The following is a 19,638-nucleotide window of genomic DNA, read 5'->3' on the forward strand; positions in this document are numbered from 1 at the left end:
GCAACAGGCAATGTTGCATATGGTGTTCTTCGATGATCTTGTGTTGGTGTCATCAGGACATACTCAGAAATTATTAGGACAGGAAGATAAGCCACCAATTTGTTCAGCAGTGTTTTCCAGTTAAATCTCATCTGTTATTGGTGTGGGTGGTGCATTTGATGACCGCCACCACAGAGGGTGGCGATAATGCGGAAATCAATGTATCTAACAGTGTGGCATGTTGTACTGGGGAACCGTCTGTTCTCCATAAACCCTTCCTCTTCCATCGTGACGACCCGGCATGCACTGTTGTAATGACGTATGCAGAGTCCAAATAGATGGTCACGGGGCAACCTTGTGACACCTGTAGTGCTTCGATGAGCGCTTCAAGTTCTGCTGCTTGGGCCGGATAATGCATGGATAATCGTTTCATCACTATCTCATATTCACCTCCCTCGAGCCGCACTACTGCGGCACCTGTATGTCTTTTTCCTGTCCATTAAACAATTGTTGCTGACCCATCAACAAAAAGCACCTCCTCCTCCAATGGGCTACCCTTTGCTTTGGGAATGTCATCCTCCTGCCCTTCATATTTGGCACAGTAATGTATTTGCAAGTCTTGGTCCGTGCACACATCTGTCAGAAAAGTGGCAGGGTTCACTGTTTTACATCCCACAACGTGAATGTTTGGGCTCGAGAGGATAATCTCATATGCCGATGCTCTGTGTGGTCAGGGTAGATTTCGATCTCTCTAAAATGGCTAACACTGAATTCTCAATGTACAAAGTTATTGAGCAACCCATCACCATTGTGGAACATTTTCGATCACAAAGGTAGCTGCAGCAAGTGCATGTTCGCATGTGGATTGCCCTTGCATAACTGGGTCAAGTGTACCACTGTAATAGGCCAATGGCTTGTGGCCCATTGTACTTTTCTGGGTCTGTACGGCAGTCACAAGTGTGACATTAGAATGTGAGAATATGTAAAATTCCTGCGTGTAGTCTGGGGTGGCAAAAAACTAGGGCTGTGGATATTACTTCCTTCAAATCATTGAAATTTCGTATCATGTCTGCTGTCCGTTTGAGTTTGTGATTGCCGCTCTGTGCTTCTTCGAGGGCCTGTAACAGTGGTCTGGTATATGCTGCATAGTCCAAAATCCATGATCTGCAATAGTTGCATAACCCTAAGAATGTTTGCATGTCTTTCACTGTTATAGGTTTAGGGGTGGTGCACACAGATGCTGCTCTGTCTGGTATGATTCTCTTGTGGTTTGCGGATATTAGCTGACCTAAATATAGTACTTACTGTCGGCAGTACTGAAGGTTGGCCTTGTCAACCTTGTACCCCTTGCAGGCCAGGAGTTGTAGGAGTATGATAGTCACTTCAGCAGTTCTGCTCGCTGTCGCTACACACAAGCAGGTTATCCATGTACTGGATGACTGTGCTGGGCACTTGAATGTTTCCTAGATCAGCATGTAATATTATGTTAAAGATTCTTTTGCTCTGTTAGTACCCTTGTGGCAAACAAGTGTGTTTGTAGCGCTTTCCACCATGGGTAAAGGTGGTGAGGTATTGTGAGTCATGGTGCAAGGGAATCGAGAAGAAAGTGTTTTTCAAGTCCACTACTGTAAAGTGGGTTACTTCTTTGGGGATAGTACACAAAATGGTGGCCGTGTTTGGAACCACCTGAAACTTTTTGTACCACATCATTAGGGGGCGTAATTCCTGGATCATTCTCCATTTACCCCCATTGGCTTTTTGACAGGGTAGATTGCTTTTGCACGATGAGGTGGACGTCACTATTATCCCTTGGTTGAGCAGGGCCTCTACTGTGTCTCTTATTACCTCCTCAGCTTCTCTTGATAGTGGGTACTGTTTCATCTGGGGTAGTACTGCTCTTGCCTTCAACGTGATGTGTATTGGGGTCACTTCTTTCAAAAGCCCAACCTCATGTCGTTTAGTGGTCCACAATTGTGCGGGCACATACTCCAAGTCTGCTTTAATGAAGGGAGGTGATGCCACAACGGCCATCAAGGGGCACTATGCATCATGATCTCACAGGGGATACAAATCTCTAAGATTATTTCTCCATCACTGTCATTGTTTTTAAAAAGCTCTGAATCTGTTACCTCTTTGAGGGGTATGGTGAGATCGATGCAAATCACTGTACACCACTCACACTCTTGCATGTATGTTTCTAGCACAACCACTCTTTTCGCAGATACCACCGACCCTTGTTGATCTAGGAACAATATTGTACCCACCACCAAAAATTGTACTCACGCAAAAGTTCTGTGGGCTGTCCTTGTCAGCCCACAGAGAACCCCTGGAAGGGGGTGACGGTGCCATTTGGTGCTCCATCAAATGGGTTTGTGCCACCTGCCTGTTAAAATGTGTTCTGGGGTGTGTATTGTTGCACCGCTGGCTGCTGCCTGGTATCTGTGGGGGCAACTGCTTATAAGCCTGATGTATTTTGTGGGATATGGAGGTCATTCTGCGCATCAGCCGTTGAGAGTGCTGTGAGTGCCCCTGGGGTGGTGGACCATAATTCTGTTGACCGTAACTGTAGCCTGAAGAGGGATGGGGAAGTTTGCCCCCTTCGCCCCCTCCTGTAAGACATATGACACGGAAGAAGGCCAGGAGACACTGAAAGCACCCATACTATTTCGGGCCAATTCCTAGTGCTCCATTGATAGACAAGTATGTCGAGAGATATCCCTTCAGCCAACCCTACAGGCCAGGTGTTGTACAAGTCTACCCCAGAGTGGATGAGGAGCCCCAGGCTGCAACTAAAGACACCACAATTGACAGCATCGACTAAAGTGCCAAGAAGCCAAGTTGCTGACGTTGTTGGTGACACCATGACTTTGCAGTGTTAGACATGAAGCACACGTGCCATCCGAACTTCGAGAGATAAACATGCACTCGAATACACGAAGAACACAAGCGTACAGTTCGAGGGGATTGGGTCCTCCGACGTATTCCATATCTTTGACAGTCATCACCACAGCTGTGCTGCTTCGTAAAATTTTTGGCGTCTCCGTCCTGCGTTGATGACGTTGATGCGCCATCCCTGAGGACCTCCTCCGATGACCGACGTCACCCGATGTGATAAGTAAGACGCACGACGCCCGTAGCCTCAGTTCTGTTTTTTTCGCAAACGTGTTCGCTTCGTGAATCTCGGCACGCCTCAACTCTTTGGAGTTTCTGTTGTATTCTCGGTTCTTTGAACCTGTTCCGTTATTGTGAAAAAAGCCTGTTCGTGACGATGTCTACCTCTCCTTCAACCCCGCGTCCGGGCTTCAAGAAATGCGAGGACTGTGGGTCCAAGATGTTGGTAATGGACTCGCATGACGCCTGCCTCTGGTGCCTCGGGGAGGCCCACGACACGGACGACTCTGTCGATTGCCAGTCGCTCATGGCCAAAGCGTTGCGGGAGCGCAAGAAGTTGTTGTCGGTAGGTAGGGTATCTAAGCCCCGGTAGTCGAGGTCTGCGGGGCTATCTCCGCGTCATCGTCAGAGGTCCAGTGGGTCTCCTTCCAGGAGTTGGTCTCGCCACTCCTCTGCCTCTTCGAGGCATTCCCGGAAGCGCTGGCATTGGTCGCCTTCCCCGTCCTCTTCCGAGGACTCCGCCCGTCGGCGGATTGCTTATCCCACCATGCAAGCGACACCGGAGGAATGGACTTCCTTCGGGAAGAAGATGTTAGTGATTCTCGAATCGCAGGGCACCGGTCCGTCCATGCCTCCAAGTGGGGTCGGTCGTGATTGGTCGATAGACACCGCTCGCATGCCTTCGGGCTCGGGTGGTCAGCACAGTTCGCGGGAGAGGTCCCGCTCGGACAAGGGTAACTGTTCTCGCCATGCCCCTTCCAGGTCCCGGTCCTCGACGCGCTCGAGACTGCGTGATCCTGTGCAGTCTTCGAGGAAGACATCGACGCCTGTGGCGCCGAGGTCATCGACGACCTCTCTCGAGGCTCCGCCTCCAAGGGGGTCGTCGATGCTGTTGGCCCCTAGGTCGTCGAAGGACATGCTCGGAGCTCTGGCTTCGAGGCCTGTGTCGACGCCGCTGCAGCTGACGTCGACGCCGATTTGCTCTATGCCAATGCCGACTCGTTCGGCGCCCTCGATGCCTTTCGAGGCGGTGGTGTCAAAAGGGCCCCGTGGCACGGGGGTAGCCCCTAAAAAGGCTCTGGCTAAGGTCAGGCATAGCTTTGGTCCCCAGGTGTCTTCCTCTCACCTCCTGGAGTACATTTCAGAGGGTGATGAGGGCTCTGATGAGGGCTTGGTTCCGGTTACGGTGCCAGGTGAGCTTCTCTCGGGCCATAGCCAATTTGATGACCTGAGGCAGTCACTGCATGATGCCAGTGGACTGGACACCTCTCCGCAGGTGGAGTTTTGTGGGCCTGAGCCTGGCACTCATGCCGATTCTTCGTACCGGCGCCTTATGTCTCGGGTCACCGAGTACTTGGGATGGTTGGCTCCCCCAGGGGAGTTTGTTCAGGATGATCTCACGGACATCCTCGATCTTGGTCCCCCCACTGACCCGGTACTGCTGTTTCATATGGCTCTGCAGAGAAGGGTGGCGGCAGCTTGGACTGTTCTGGAGAGTCTCCCGGCAGTGGGCAAGTCTTTGTCGTGAAAATACCGTCCAGCTAGTAGCGACCCCTGCTACTTGTCCAGGCACCCCACTCCGGAGAGTTTGGTGGTGCAGGCGGCTACGGCCCCAGCAAAGCAGGCGTCGTATCCTACCATCCCTCCGGATAGGGACGACAAACGTTTTGATGGCTGGGCGAAGAAAGTGTTTTCTTCAGGGGGTATGGCGCTTCAGGCGGCCAACTCCGTATGTGCCTTGTCTTATTTCACACACACTCTGTGGAACTGTGTTGCATTAGCGGCTGAATATATTCCCGAAGGGGACGAACGGGATGGTTTCCTTGCTATGGTTCAGGATGGCAAGGATGCCATGTGTGAGGCCGTTCAGTCGGGTTTGGACATGGCAGATTGTGTCAGCCGGTCCATGGCAGCGAGCACCGTAATACGCAGGTTTGCGTGGTTGTGGAAGTCGGGGTTCGCTCCTGATGTGCATTCCCGGCTCCTCAACATGCCCTTTGACGGTGAACATCTTTTTGGCAGCAAGGCTGACGAGAGCCTTGAGAGGTTGCAGACCTCCAAAGCTGCAGCGAAGTCGTTGGGCGCTGCAGTTGGACAACCTCCGCCTTTTCGTCCTAGGGGACAACAATGGAGGGGAGGTTCCTTTCGCTATTACTCGTCCTTCAGTAAAGCGAGAGGAGCTGTCAGTCAAAGAGGCCACCGTAGGAGTGCCAGAGGTGGAACACAGGTACTCGAGGTGCCAAGGCCGCTCGGGCAGTTGCCTCTTTGCCCTCAGGCAACGCCGCAGCCGCTACCACTCAGTCATGAGGCCATGTCCCATGGTTCGCTGGTTGGGGGAAGGCTGGCGCAGCATCTTGTAGAGTGGCGTGCCATTACTTCAGATGTGTGGGTTCTGGAGATCATAACCCACGGCTACTGTCTACCTTTTCGGCAGAGGCCTCACGACATCCACCTGGGAACCTCTCTTTGAAGAGTCCGGATCCGCTCCTTGCGCCGCTCCTGCTGGAGAAGGGCACCATAGAACTGAATCCTGTAGCGGAGAGGAACAAGGGATGATATTCCCCTTATTTTTTGATTTCGAAGAAAGACTGGGGATTGAGACCCATCATGGACTTGCGCGGTTTGAACAAACTCCTCAGGAAGGACAAGTTCAAGATGGTTACTCTCTCTCAAGTCCTCCAGGCCCTTCAACTTCAGGACTGGATGGTGTCTCTCGACCTCAAGGACGCTTACTTCCATGTGCCGATCCATCTCAAGCACAAGAAGTACCTGAGGTTCGCGGTTGGTGACCCGCACTTTCAGTTTCAGGTCCTGCCGTTCGGATTGACCTCCGCCCCAAGGGTTTTCACCAAGCTCATGGTGGTGGTGGCAGTGCAGCTCAGGAAAGGGGGGATTCACGTCTACCCCTACCTAGACAATTGGTTAATCAGGGGGTGCTGATCATCTGTCCGTCACCTGCCACTCCTTTCAAAAGCTGGGCTTCTCCCTCAATTTAAAGAAGTCCCATTTGACGCCAACACAACGGCTCCAGTACATCGGAGCAGTGCTCGACACATCTCTGGGGCTGTGTTTTCCTCCCCAGGTGAGGCTCTTCACATTCAGCAGATGGTGCACAAGTTTCAACTTGCCCAGACGCTCCAGGCGTTCGAGTATTTGAGGTTTCTCGGCCTCATGGCATCCTGCATTCTTCTGGTGCCAGAGGCTCGTCTGCAGATGAGATCTTTGCAGTGGGCACTCAAGATGCAGTGGTCGCAATCTTCCGGCAGGATGTCGGACCCTGTTCAGGTGCCGCCCTCGGTCGGCCAGGACCTTCTGTGGTGGGCCGTCAAAGGCAATCTGATGAAGGGGGCCCCGTTTTGGCTACCCTGGCCGGAGGTGACGATTGTGACGGACGCATCCCTCACGGGATGGGGAGCTCATGCCAAAGAGTTGACAGTCCACGGTCGTTGGTCTCTGGCGGAGTCCAGACTCCATATCAATCTGTTGGAGCTGAGGGCCGTCGGGCTAGCCCTGAAGGCTTTTCTGCCGACTGTGCGAGGAAAGAGTGTCCTGATCCTAACGGACAACACGGTGGCCATGCACTACCTCAACAAAAAGGGGGGGCAGGGTCACTTCCTCTGTGCAGGGAGGCGATGCAGCTCGAGTTCTGGGCCATCCAGCAGGAAGTTTCGATCTCGGCTTTTCATCTGGCCGGAGACGACAATGAGACGGCAGACACTCTGAGCAGGCAGAGCATGATCTCTCATGAGTGGGAGCTGGCTCATGAGATTCTCCTGGAAATCTTCGCCCTTTGGGGGACCCCTCAAGTGGATCTCTTCGCCTCCAATGTCAATCGGAAGTGCGAAAGGTTCTGCTCGCGGGAATTTCCTCCAAAAGGAGCCTTAGGAGACGCGTTTGTGGTGGAGTGGTCATTCCCACTGCTGTACGCGTTTCCTCCAGTCCCCGTCATCCCGCAAGTACTGCGGGGGTTACAGAGGTTCGGTTCCCGGATGATCCTCATTGCTCCGGCGTGGGCCCGGAGGACTTGGTACCCGGACCTTCTCAACTTGTCCATCTGCCCTCCACGTCGTCTTCCCAACCGAGACGATCTGCTCTCACGGGAGGGGGGGTCAGCTTCTCCATCCAGAGGTCAGATCCCTCAACCTTCACGCTTGGCTTCTGAAAGGTTGAGGTATAAGGATTGGGACCTCCCTGAAGACGTGTTGGTGTTGCTCTCGGCCAGACAGCCAGCAACAAAGTCTCTGTACCGTTGGTGTAAGTTCTGCGACTGGTGCAGATTTAAGAATGTGGATCCTTTTGAGTGTGACATTCCCATGGTTCTGTCTTTTTTGCTTTCCTTGGCCCACAGGGGCTTGCAAGTGAGTACCATTAAAGGTTACCTGGCGGCGCTGTCCATATTTAAGCGCTCATCTGAAGAATGTTCCTATTTCAAAATTCCTTTAATTTCTCAGTTTTTGAAAGGGCTCACTAATGTGTTCCCTCCGTCACCTTTTCTGGTGCCCGGTTGGGATTTAAACCTTGTTCTTAAGTTTCTTATGGGTACTCCGTTTGAGCCTTTGCATTCTTCTCCTTTGAGACTGTTAACTCTTAAAACTGTGTTTCTGGTCGCGGTTACTTCCGCTCGCAGAGTGAGTGAGTTACAGGCACTTTTAGTTAAGCCACCCTTCAGTGTGTTTCATAAGGACAGGGTTGTCCTTCGAGTTCGTCCGTCCTTTCTTCCGAAGGTGGTTTCGGAATTTCATTTAGGCCAGAAGGTTGTTCTTCCGGCATTCTATTCTCCTCCGCAGCTTGTTAAGGAAGAGGAGAGACTCCATAGGCTTGATCCTAAGAGAGCATTGAGCTTTTATATTTCACGCATGTCCCGAGTCAGAGTGGATGATCAACTCTTCATTGGCTATGCTGGAAAGCGTTTGGGACAAGCTGTGACGAAACAGACTTTGTCTCGTTGGATTATTTTGGCTATCTCCGAGTGTTACCGCTTGGCGGGTAAGGACCCACCGGCTGGCTTGCGGGCCCATTCTACCAGGGGTATGGCTGCATCTACTGCCCTACAGAGGGGTGTTCCTATTCGTAACATCTGTGATTCAGCAACCTGGGATTCAGTACATACTTTTGTACTTCACTACTCCCTCGATTCCATCTGAGGACAGGATCTGGCCTTTGGCACGGCAGTCCTTTATTCCGCAATTTGATTGGGCATGCTAAATTTGTGTTCTAAATTATGTTCCCACCTCCTTGCTTTGGTACTGCTTTGGGAGTCTGTCAAAGATATGGAATACGTCGGAGGACCCAATCCCCTCGAAGAACAAGTTACTCTCTTACCTGGTAACGTTCTTTCGATGGGATAGTCTGACGACGTATTCCATATCGCTCCCTCCCTACCTTCCCCGCTGCAGAATTTCTTATGCGATTGCAGCTTACGTTTCCGCAAGGCCTTGTGTGTCTGACTGGCAGAAGACTGGTGTCACACGTTCTGGGGGAAAAAACTACAACTGAGGCTACGGGCGTCGTGCGTCCTACTTATCACATCGGTTGACGTCGGCCGTCGGAGGAGGTCCTCGGGGACGGCGAATCGGCGTCTGTGTCCTGCATCGATGATGCCGATGCGCCGTCCCCGAGGAATTTTCCTAAGCAGCACAGCTGTGGTGATGACTGTCAAAGATATGGAATACGTCGTCGGACCATCCCATCGAAAGGACGTTACCAGGTAAGAGAGTAACTTGTTCTTCTATAGTTAGAGGACAGATACATACTGCCTTTCATTTTATTATTTTGCCATTAGCTAAACGCAGCAACGGCAAGAAGCAAGAGATCCTGAGCAAAGCTTGCAGATGCTTACATGCTAATAAATTTATGGAACTGCAAGAGAACCTATTGGACATGACAGAGTCACGTGTGACTAACATATGGAGAGTATAGAATAGCATGAACACTGTAGGAACCACATAATGGTTTAGGAAAATTACAGCAGGCCACAAGCCTCTCAGCAAGAGCTGAGTTGAATTCAGGCTGAACAGAGAGCAAACGTGTGAGACAGGACCTGCTGCCAAGGCCACCAGATACGGATGACATTCCATTCCCTGAACAACAGTAGCCCCAGCTGCAGTAAATGCAAATAATTCCTCATAATTCAGAGCTGCAGAGCTCCAAATTATGGTCTCCATACACTGGACCCGGCCATCACAGACAATGGACAGCAACCAGTGCTGGGGAAGGGAGCAGGTCTCACACCGCCAAACAGAAGCTCGCAACAAAGATGCTACAATGTGAGACAAGTGTTGCACTGAGCAAAAAAGCACTCTCATAGACTAAGGTGGTACACACAAGTTACAATGCAGACACATAGTCATTTTTATTACCTTGAGAAGGTACACCAAGAGCTGAGAACCTTTGTGCATCCCAGGTCTGGGGACGTTGGCTCTAGCCAACAATAGTTTAGTATGCTAGGGGTGGGTAGCAATGGGGAAGAACCAATGGTAAGACCCTCACACGCCAACATTGTTATAGATAGTGACTTGGTATGGACCAGGCCAGCCACCTGACATGCGAGAGCCAGTAGAATAACACATATAGGCAATTATATAGGTTATTAGGCTCCTGATGGCCAATGAGTAGTCCAATAGGTTTTCTGGAGAAGGGCCCAGGTTATGACATCGCTCGGATGCAATTTTAGGTCAAAACTGGCCTGCGAGCCAGGAGATGTTGAGACGTCCACAGATTTCTTCTGTCCCTATACTAATCCCTGTTGGTTTCTGCTGTAATAAACCACAGTTTGAACTTGCCGTTTGACTGAGTCAGCTGTTTGTCCTGTGGAAGGTGTTGTGCCTTCCGAGAGTCCACAAACTCCTAGTGGCCCTCTAGCATACCTGGTAGTGTGTAACAACCCATTCTCCTGTTTGTTCCTATGCTCTTTTGAAAAATGCCCCCACTTCCCTCAGTTCCAACATTGTGATGGCCCCATTCCCCCTCCTCTTGGTCCCCTTCCTCCAACTCCCCATCCCCTTGATCCTTGGAACCCACCTCTTCCTCGCTGCTTTCCTCCTTGTTGCTACTGTGGGCCGGGGTACTGTGTTTTCCCGCCCCACTGTCCTTGTCCTCCTGACTACACCAAAGATATTCGACCTTATCTAATTTGTTTTGTACTAGTTTTGCTTCCTCTGCCTGCCGCCTCTGAGTGGTGTCCTTGTCACATCTTTTATTCTTCTACAATGGTGTATTATTGGTACAACGTTGTTTCATCGCCTGCTGTTACATCACCAGGCTTTTAAACGTGCATATTACATCGTGTGTGCTCATCACATTTTTTAGGGGGGGTGGGAAAGGGCAAATAAGGGTTTGAGCGGGTGGGCAATAGTAAAGAATAAGTGTGGGTGGGCGGCAAAAAAAAACTACGATGAGCACATTCGATGGAATGTGCACGTTTAAAAGCCTGGCGATGTAAAAGCAGGCGATGAAATCACATGGAATCGTATTATTATGCTTTGGATTTCGGCCCACCCCTTTGCTTCAATGCCCACATTTTTGTCTGCCTTTTGCACCTCTTTGGGTAGGCCCTTTTAAAACAATAAAATAGAAAACGATTATTGATTGGTCCCAGCAGTTGCCTGTCTCCGCTGTCCACATCTCCTGAACCTTAAGAATGAACTGAGGGGTCTTCATCATCACCCATAGTGCATTGCATGATAGACTGTAGGCGCTCCATCATGTGCATCGTCCCCCAAAGTCACTCCCGGGTATCCTGCTTTCACCCATACATCCCCAGCTTTGTCTCTAATAGTCCCTAACAAAAAAACTTTATATCGCCAACCGCCAGGGGTACACTGGCAGTTTGCTTTTCAAACATGTAAATCCACTTGCCGCACCAGTAGTGAGGGGCGGGAGTGCCTTTATCAAATTGTTTTTTCATTTGTGCCCATGGCACATAGTGAGGCCTGTCGGCACCTTTATGTATAAGGCGCATCTGCATCATTGCCCTACCCCCATCAGTCCTTTTCCCACTTCTCTCTTCCTTGACACTATCCGGCCAAACCTGTTCTTTAACATGCCATCTCACAAACTCTCCACCCAAGATGTTTGGTCAGGTGCTTGTTCCGCCTCATCATCCACATCATCTTTGTACTCATCAAATGTACCTCATCCGTCATCCTCTCCTCAACGGGATCCAAAATTCTCGTACCCCAGGCTATCCCCAGTCTCTTCCCCATCTCCTTCCTTCTCTATATGCATGCTTTTTATAGCTGTTTTATCTAACCTGAATAGGAAGTCTCCTGCTTTCCACCCATCGGACCCTTGCTCTGCTGGCCTATCAGGCTTTACTTCAACCTGTGTTGCTCGTAATGTATTAAGGTCTGTTTGTGCCACTGCCAGTGCCACCTCTAGGTCTCTCTTATTAATATCGGCATGCGCTGGGACCTCCGGAGGGGATGCATACGGGGGTGGTGGGCCTGTTAATGCAGTGGACACATAGGTCGGATTGGTGTAATCTACTGTGGGGTGAGCTCTCAATGGGTATATTCCCCCCACACTCTGCTGGTACCCTGCCTTCTTTTCCTGTACAGTCATCACTGTTTCCACATTGCGCTTTTCCTCCCCCAAGATCTTCCGTATCTTCAGACATCTTCCATTGAACTAATATCTTTCCTTTTTCGTAGCTGTTTCCCCTTATACTTAGCTGTTAAAAATGTAGACATGTGTTCTAAGATTCCCTTGTTATGGGATCCCTTCTCTGGCCGTGAGCGGGGCATCCCCCCTCCTCTTGTCTCTGTCACCCATTGTTTATGGTATTTCTCAATTCTGTCCCAAAACAATGGCGGGGCCTTATACATATACTCTATGGTGTCTCTCCACCCATTGTAATATTCTGTGCGCCTCACTGTCTCTATGCCTCTGTTAACGCGCCTTGCATGCTACTGTCTTAAAAAAAGTCAGTCCGTCATCTCCTCCCTTCCCACAAAAAGTTGAAAAAACTATTTCTCCCACCTCCTCCTCCCTACCACCCGCGGCTCTCACTCCACACACTCAACTCACATCTATAATTACACAAAATGCCCCTCCACGGGACTCCATCCTACACAATAGAGACACAAACAAAACAATCTAACATAAAAGCTAAAATAAGAACTACTACTATTCCCGAGCCCACAAATTATGCAAGGCTCCTATTTATTTCCTTTTTTCCTCCGTCATACAATGTTTGTGGTACCACCATCTCCCCTCTCTCGGGGAGGCTCCCTACCATTCCATTTTCCTTTCCTTAATATTCTCCTTAAAAAAACGAAGAGTACCAAAACATAAAACAAACCACACCCACAACACGCCAACAATTTCACTTTCCGCGTATCCATGCTCATTACACTCTCCCATACACTTGTCCCCCCACTTGTTATCACTTACACGGCTATACTCACGTGTGCGTGTTCACCCAAACTCCTCTGTCACGGGGTCCCCAATAACACCGGCCTGCACTCTCCTCGCAGGAATTCTGCAAAGACGGCTCCTACAAGGCCACTGGTGAATATGCGTCTTTTGGGACTGGTTGCTGGGTGCAGCCCATTACGGAGAAGCTGCCTGGACTCCTCCGCAGGTTACTGGAGCGCTGGGATCATGTCAGGGTCAACAATTGAAAGGGATGCCCCTAAACGCTCAGACCAGAAAAAAATACAACCCACTTGCGATAAAAGGCCAAGAGATTCTTGCAAGGATAACAAGTTTTAATTATACAAAAAAATAGGTGTGCCAGAAATGAACTCTGCTGCCCACGAACGTTCTGAGCAAAAAGGGTGCACGCAAAAGCTTAAAAGGGGACACGACGTCATTCATATACAGTAAAAACCCACTCGGCTGGTTGGTGAGACCCTATACATGGTCAGCCTACTCCATAGGGGATGCCAGGCCATTAGCCCAGGCCCCGTCCATCCGTCTTCCATCACATGGGGTTAGCTGCGCTCATCGTCTCAAGGAAACCAAGGTTGAAAAGACAATTAAAGTCCTACTCTATCATTATACAGGGCACATGGCACGATCATAGGCTGGAACATTGGATAAGTAAAGCTTTGTAAAAAAAAACCTAACCACAAGCGTGCGAACGGCTTGGAACTCCCGCTATAGGATCTCCAATGGCGGCAGATCAAACACGTGCCATCTTAGCTAATGTACATTGGACCAGGATTTAGACTGCAATGTGTTATTGGTTATATGCATAAAGTACCCTAAACTGCTCTACTGCTTCACCTTAGCATTAGGTATATGGTTCTTCATACTACTTGATGAGTGTGTCTTGTTTATGCTAAACCTTGTCATAGGTCATGTTACATGAGAAGAACGATTGCACGTGAGCCCATTTAATGAGCTATGTACAAGAATGACTACTTATGCCATGCAGGTGAGGGGGGCTTCTAATATCCAATCCCACTGTAGTGGTTTTGCTCATAGATTTTCTGTAACTTTCCGTGACTATCGCATTAATCGGGTGGCCATGGGGGCACTAGCAGATTCTCATCTGTACTCCCCCCATGCCCACCACCACAAAGCCCTTCACAACCCCCTATATCGGTCTGTGTTCAACCCCATATGCATTCGCACACTGGGTGTCTGAGCTTCAGCAGATTTTTATCTGCGCTCACCCCATGCCGTTTCGGCATTTGATAGAGATCTGGGTTTGTTGCCTGTTTTGCGCTGCGACATACCTGATGGGTGATTTCTTACACACATTCGAATCGAGTCCCTGACCCATTATATTCTCGGCACATTAGGAGATGCTGGCACTTCAGTGCCACGTAGGGGATGTGCGTTTAACATGCCGTCACCTATACAGTCCCACACCAAGATGGCGGCTTACAGCACCCACACGCATGCGCGGCGTTGCTAGAGCAACCAACATAAACATTTGAGAACCAGCTCCGCGCTTCGGAGTCGGGTGGCTGTTCTCTGTTCCTCGTATCGAGGCGAGTGCTTGTTTATCTTTCTTTCTGATTGAACTCCTAGTGGAGTCCAATAACCACAATACAGTATGTATTTGTAGCAACGTAATTGCCTAATACACTGCGGCATGCTTACTGTGCCTGGCACTTACCCGTCATTTGGCTTAGTCTCTGGCAGGTCCGTACACACGCAGTGAGGGTTCTAATGCATGTATTTGAATCAACTCTATTGCTTAACAAACTACGGCACGCTTATCGTGCCCGGCGCTTAACCGCCATACAGCGGAGTCCTTGGAAGGTCCGCACACACTGGGTGAGGTTTCTAATGTACTTCCAAATGTTGCACTTCCAAGTAATGTTCTGAGGATACGCTCAAGTACCCACCTTGTGTCACATCGATTCTAGCACGTACTTTTGGCGAGGCAGCTTTCCATGTAGCTAAGTAGCTAGGGAGCCCTGCGGCTACATATAACTGAGGATTCTTTCCCTCATTACAGACTAAGTGAGTGGCCTCATGGGCCATATGTTACCGACCAGCTCGTTTTGTCCTCTAGCAGCTGTTAACCCTAAATTTTCTCCCTACTCTAGGGACCTCGGTTTCCTATTGTCTGACCCGTATATGCACTTGGGTGCAGTGAGTGACTGCAGTCCAGCATGATTGAACTACCGGACAACTAATGTCCCTGGACCACAAGGTTGGTGGTAATTTTGCTTTTTAAGATATTAAGTGGAATTTATATTCTGAGCCCATAGTAATTATCTCCCTTATAATTCTTTAGGCACCTACATTGTGGCAAATTCTGATTGTTTGGAACCAATAGCAATCATAGCCCTGAAGATGGATCATTTGTAAATCCGAAATACGTTGGCAACAGAGTAGACCCAATGGTGCTATTTGGGATTGTTTAAATGGACTTGTATGTTCTTTGCGATATGGTCTAGTGTGAATGTTGTGAACACTAGTCATTTAATGTACTTATGTTTTGGAACTCTCTATTGAATGTCGCTTCCATACACCATGGTTTGAAAGTTATGTAGAGCGATCTCTTCTACCTGACAAGAGGTTATGCATTCGAAAGAGGTATTTATCATACTCTTGATATATAATGTTTTCATGGTGATCTGAAATATCCGATAAGGACTGTATGTGTCAGAATTGAACAGAGCCTGTGGAAAGAACAAATTTGCTTTGCTTTATTTTCATCTTTTTCTGTATTAAATAAGCTTGAAACATAAATTGGTATTTTCATTTGAAGTATGTACAGCTAAGTCACTAGATATTGGCTGCCTGACTATGCACTATTGAAAACCACCCACTCTCCTACTGAGAGTTACTATTGCTTTTGGCTTACTGAAATTAATTAAAACTGAGATACAATCTATACTCCTGTATATATCCCATCTTCTGGGATATTGGGACGATAGATCTTTTAAGTGTGATCTGGGACTCTGGGACTCTGTCCCGTTTAGAGCGCATATGGGGCTATCGTGTGGCAACGCACAGTTTCGTTCTTCAGTTTTCAAATTAGCGCCGAGTGGCCTCGTGGCATTTGCCCCTTTGCACCAGAAATCAATCTGAGCTTGATCTAACGATTGACGCTTCTTTCACCCATAGATTAGAAAGTTTCTGACGTGCTAGTGCCTACCAGCACCCAATTTTACGATCATAGGCTGGTACAGGGGGAGTCTCCAGGTCACTCTGACTGGCACACATTTCACTCATCCCAGTCGTGTCTTCCAGCCTCCAAGGCTTCCACTCTCGGTTTTGAACTATAATGTATCCCTCCCTACACCTTGCATTACAAATCATGTCATTATAAAGTAAAGATAGGGTGACCATTCTCTTTAGATCTTTTATGGTTGGCTGCTTTATGGTCGTTGGCCTGGGGTCGGCTGGTATCTAGGAATTCAGGGGTCTTGAGACAGTTGTTGAGCCTATAACTCGTAGTTGGCGGGGTGGGGGTCGGAGGCTTGCTCTGGCCGGTTTGTGATAACACGCGAAGCAAGGCAACTAGCACTATCTCATGACTCATGCAGGGTACATTATTTCTCGGGATAAAAATATTGGCAACAGTTTTAGAACAGAGGGTTTCTGTGTAAAATAGCAGTACAAGTCTCGCTCATCAGCGCTTGGGCCTATTCATATTTCCTCATCAAATTTGCAGCCTGTGTTTAACGCGCTGCCATACATGCCCTATGCTTCTGCCATTGCTACAAAATGGCATCTGTTTATATGCGTGCACTAAGTCTGAACATCTACAATGTGCATAATTCCATGACCGTGCAGGGCCCATTAGTATGCCTCCCTCCCCCCCGGCACATCACAGGTCTCCTAGTCGGCCTTGCATCATCCTAATGCGCATAGGTGGGTGGGATGTGGTAATTCCCTTCCCAATACCTCCTCTGAGAATTTAAAAAAGAACTAATGGGAAAGCTATCCGAATCTAGAGTCCTGCCTGTCATCTTCACACCCATGTCCGTCCTTACACCCTTCCCCTGAAATGGATTCCACAGACTACTACCATTTTCCCTGTGAACCATGGGAGGAGGTCATTTTTTAGAGAGAAACGGGTGCATTTCAGCTATTCCAGACCCAGTACCATCCCTGTTATAATACCTTCTAATAGTTCCTAAAGGCACCATTCATTGCATGGGCATCAGTTAATTATTTAAGTAATTTAAAGTGTAACCAATTGTAATGTAATGATTGTATTTTTTTTTTTTAAAAAATGGATATCATCCATGAGATATTTTGCTTTGTTTTCCACCTTGGAATCTGATATTACAGAATAATGTGTTTCTTTTCTAGGTCGGCGAGTCTGCGCTGGCGAGAACCTTGCCAAAATGGAGCTTTTCCTTTTCTTTGCAAGCCTGTTGCAAAAGTTCACCTTCTGTCCTCCTGCTGGTGTAACCCATGTGGATGTCAGCCGTGGAATTGGATTTACAGTTCCTCCACTGCCACACAGCATCTGTGCCGTGCCACGTCATTAAAAGGTTATGGTTAAAAAAGAAAAGTTGTGGCAATCAATTAGGTCTGTACCAATCAAGGGTTTATTGAAATGTCCACATTCTACTTTTTATAGAACTAAACGTTTGTATTAGTTAAGTGGTTCATACTGTATATTTCAAGATAACATTTAAACTAATGACATCTAATGCCATAAGACTGTCCTGTTTAATCATAATTCGTTCTCTTAGAAATGAAAATGTGAGTCACTAAACATCCTCTTCTGAAGGTGATATAACCCGAGGTGGTGGGCTCATCTTCTAAGTTAAGGGCCCCAGCAAAGCGAGGGTCCCTTAACGCAGGCGACAGTGACAGTGACACTGACACTGATAGCCGCAACTAAGGTTTGCATTGCTATTAGCACCCACGAGTAACCACAGGTTGACCTAAGTAAAACATTTAAAACTAACCTAAGTAAAACATTTAAAACTGGACAAACCTACCTTTCTTCAGTCCAGCGAGTCATGTCGCGAAGAGGAGTCCGTTTACAGTCTTGATTACGAATCAACAATGAAAACAGACACCTGTTCCAGTGTCGCAGGACTGAAGAAAGGTATTTATTTCTCTTTTTTATAATGTTTCCATTGCACATGTGGTTACAGAGTGAGTGGTTGCACAGCACTGGGGGAGTTTAGAATGCGGGCTTAAACCAGAGAATCCATCCATGTTCCGTTCTTCCTGATTGGCTAGTGCGCTCGCTTACGGTGCTAATGAACAATATGGAACACCAGCTCTCTACTTCTGTTGTTGATTTGCTGCATGTTTAGGCTCTTTCAGTATAAGCTTCAGGGAACACATGGTGGTCGTGGAACTGCACACAAAGTGCTGTAGAGGACCCCACGCTGTGTTCTTTCCTCCTTGATAGCTATATCAACCCTCTCTGTCCAATGCTCAAACATGTGGGTGCCGGCAGAAGAATGCAAATAACTCTTGGTATACTGTCAAGCATAATCACCTTCTTTGCAATGGCAACTTCAAATGTAAAATTAGCTTTTGATAATTCGTAACTCAAAATTGTATTTGATATTTCAAAAAGAGTTTCCTTTAAATAATAAGGCTGGAGCAGGCTAATAATAATAAATCGGGATTGCCTGTTTATATTCTCTATGTGGACTTCTATTCAGCCTTCGATATGGTCATAAGAGGGCTGTTATGGGAGAAACTGGAGGCTATGGGTATGCCGGCTCACCGACGATACATATGCAGATTAATGCATGAGAATAATTCCACCAGAGCAAGATTGAATAATATGGAACTAATGTCTGACCCTATATCAATTGAGCGGGGTGTCCGACAGGGTTGTGCATTGGCGCCCATATTCTACAATCTATATATGGCCGACTTTGGTAACATCTTTTGTTGAAAAAAATGAACACTTTTCCTAGGATTGCAAATAAAATAAATTTGAAGTGGAAGACATGGCTGTGAAACAAGATATATTGACACAACTACAAATCTTGAACAAAAGAAAACTGGTCGTGGGTCAAAAGGAACCGGAAGTGGAGGAATACCCCAAGATGGATGATACCCCTCTTTCTGAGTCAGCACTAGAGGAGTTCCGGAGTCTGGCTAATGTTGGTGAATATTTTCAAGATGAAGAATCAGTTCAAAAAACCCCATTGGGCAACTCCCCAAGTCAAACGGGAAATCATGTTGAGAGTGAAAAAGAAACCTGTTCGCAAAATGGCCCGCTGGGTGGTAAAAAAGAGAGAGAGGGAAGCGAGGAGGCAGAAAAGACTAAAAGAGAAAGCAGTTAAAATAAAAACAGGGAAAAAAATGAAATATCAGAAGAAAGTGAAAAATAAGAACTCGGACACTAATTAATTCCTGAAGAAAATAGCCAATATACAAACACTATTAGCAAATGTGGAATAGGAGATTGTTGAGTTAGACTCAATGGATAGCTCACATGTAAAAGTGGAAACGAAAACGAAGACAAAAGAACAAGATAAAGCCACTAAGGAAGCCGAAGAAGGTGGAAGAAAAGCTGGTACAAAAAAAAGAGGTCAATACTACTATGACATCGAGAGGCTCGCAAACTGAAAAAGTGAACAGTGATCAGGCTTTGTACACAGCGTCATCAAATTTGAAGTGTGGCCTCAAAATAGCCCCTATATTCCTTAAGGCTAAGGCAAAGACAGGGGCAACAAAACAACCAGTCAAGGATGCAAATACGGGAAAAGCTAAAATAAACAAGAAGATCGTCCCTATTTTTCTGAAAATGTCGCAAGTACAGAAAAAAACCCACATCAGGTGGAAGAAATAAAACTGTGAGAAGGCAAAGGCAGGCGTCTTGGAGAAATCAGGACTGAAGCGGGAAAATGTAAGGATTCGGAAGAGATATTGAACCCATAATCTGGCACTCCAATTATAGAGGAAAAATTGGAAGTGCTAGAGGGAAAAGAAACCAGAACTATATCTCCCTTTGCAATGCCGATTATTTGGCTAACCCTCGCCACAAACAAAAATCATGAAATTTTTAAATCGTGGGGAAATTCTTTGTGTTCAAAAAAGTTCCTAGTATTTTTTTAATCAACAGCAAAGATATAGAGTTCGTAAGATTTCGGAACCCAAACAATCCCCTGATGGCAGAAGTGGGTTGCGCTTCAAGAGAGGTGTATG

General features: G+C 47.7%; 1 protein-coding gene across 1 annotated transcript in view; it reads left to right on the forward strand.

The window, feature by feature from the left end:
- LOC138453179 (cytochrome P450 2K6-like) overlaps positions 1–17,000 on the forward strand; it is a 546,472-nt gene extending 529,472 nt beyond the window's left edge. Inside the window, exon 9 of the mRNA XM_069605778.1 lies at positions 16,819–17,000. Within this exon, the coding sequence (XP_069461879.1) occupies positions 16,819–17,000 (182 nt within the window). The remainder of the gene's footprint in view (positions 1–16,818) is intronic.
- The last annotated feature ends 2,638 nt before the right edge of the window (positions 17,001–19,638 follow it).

This window comes from Ambystoma mexicanum, chromosome 4p (assembly GCF_040938575.1).
Source record: "Ambystoma mexicanum isolate Mex_15411 chromosome 4p, UKY_AmexF1_1, whole genome shotgun sequence".
NCBI lineage: Eukaryota > Metazoa > Chordata > Amphibia > Caudata > Ambystomatidae > Ambystoma > Ambystoma mexicanum.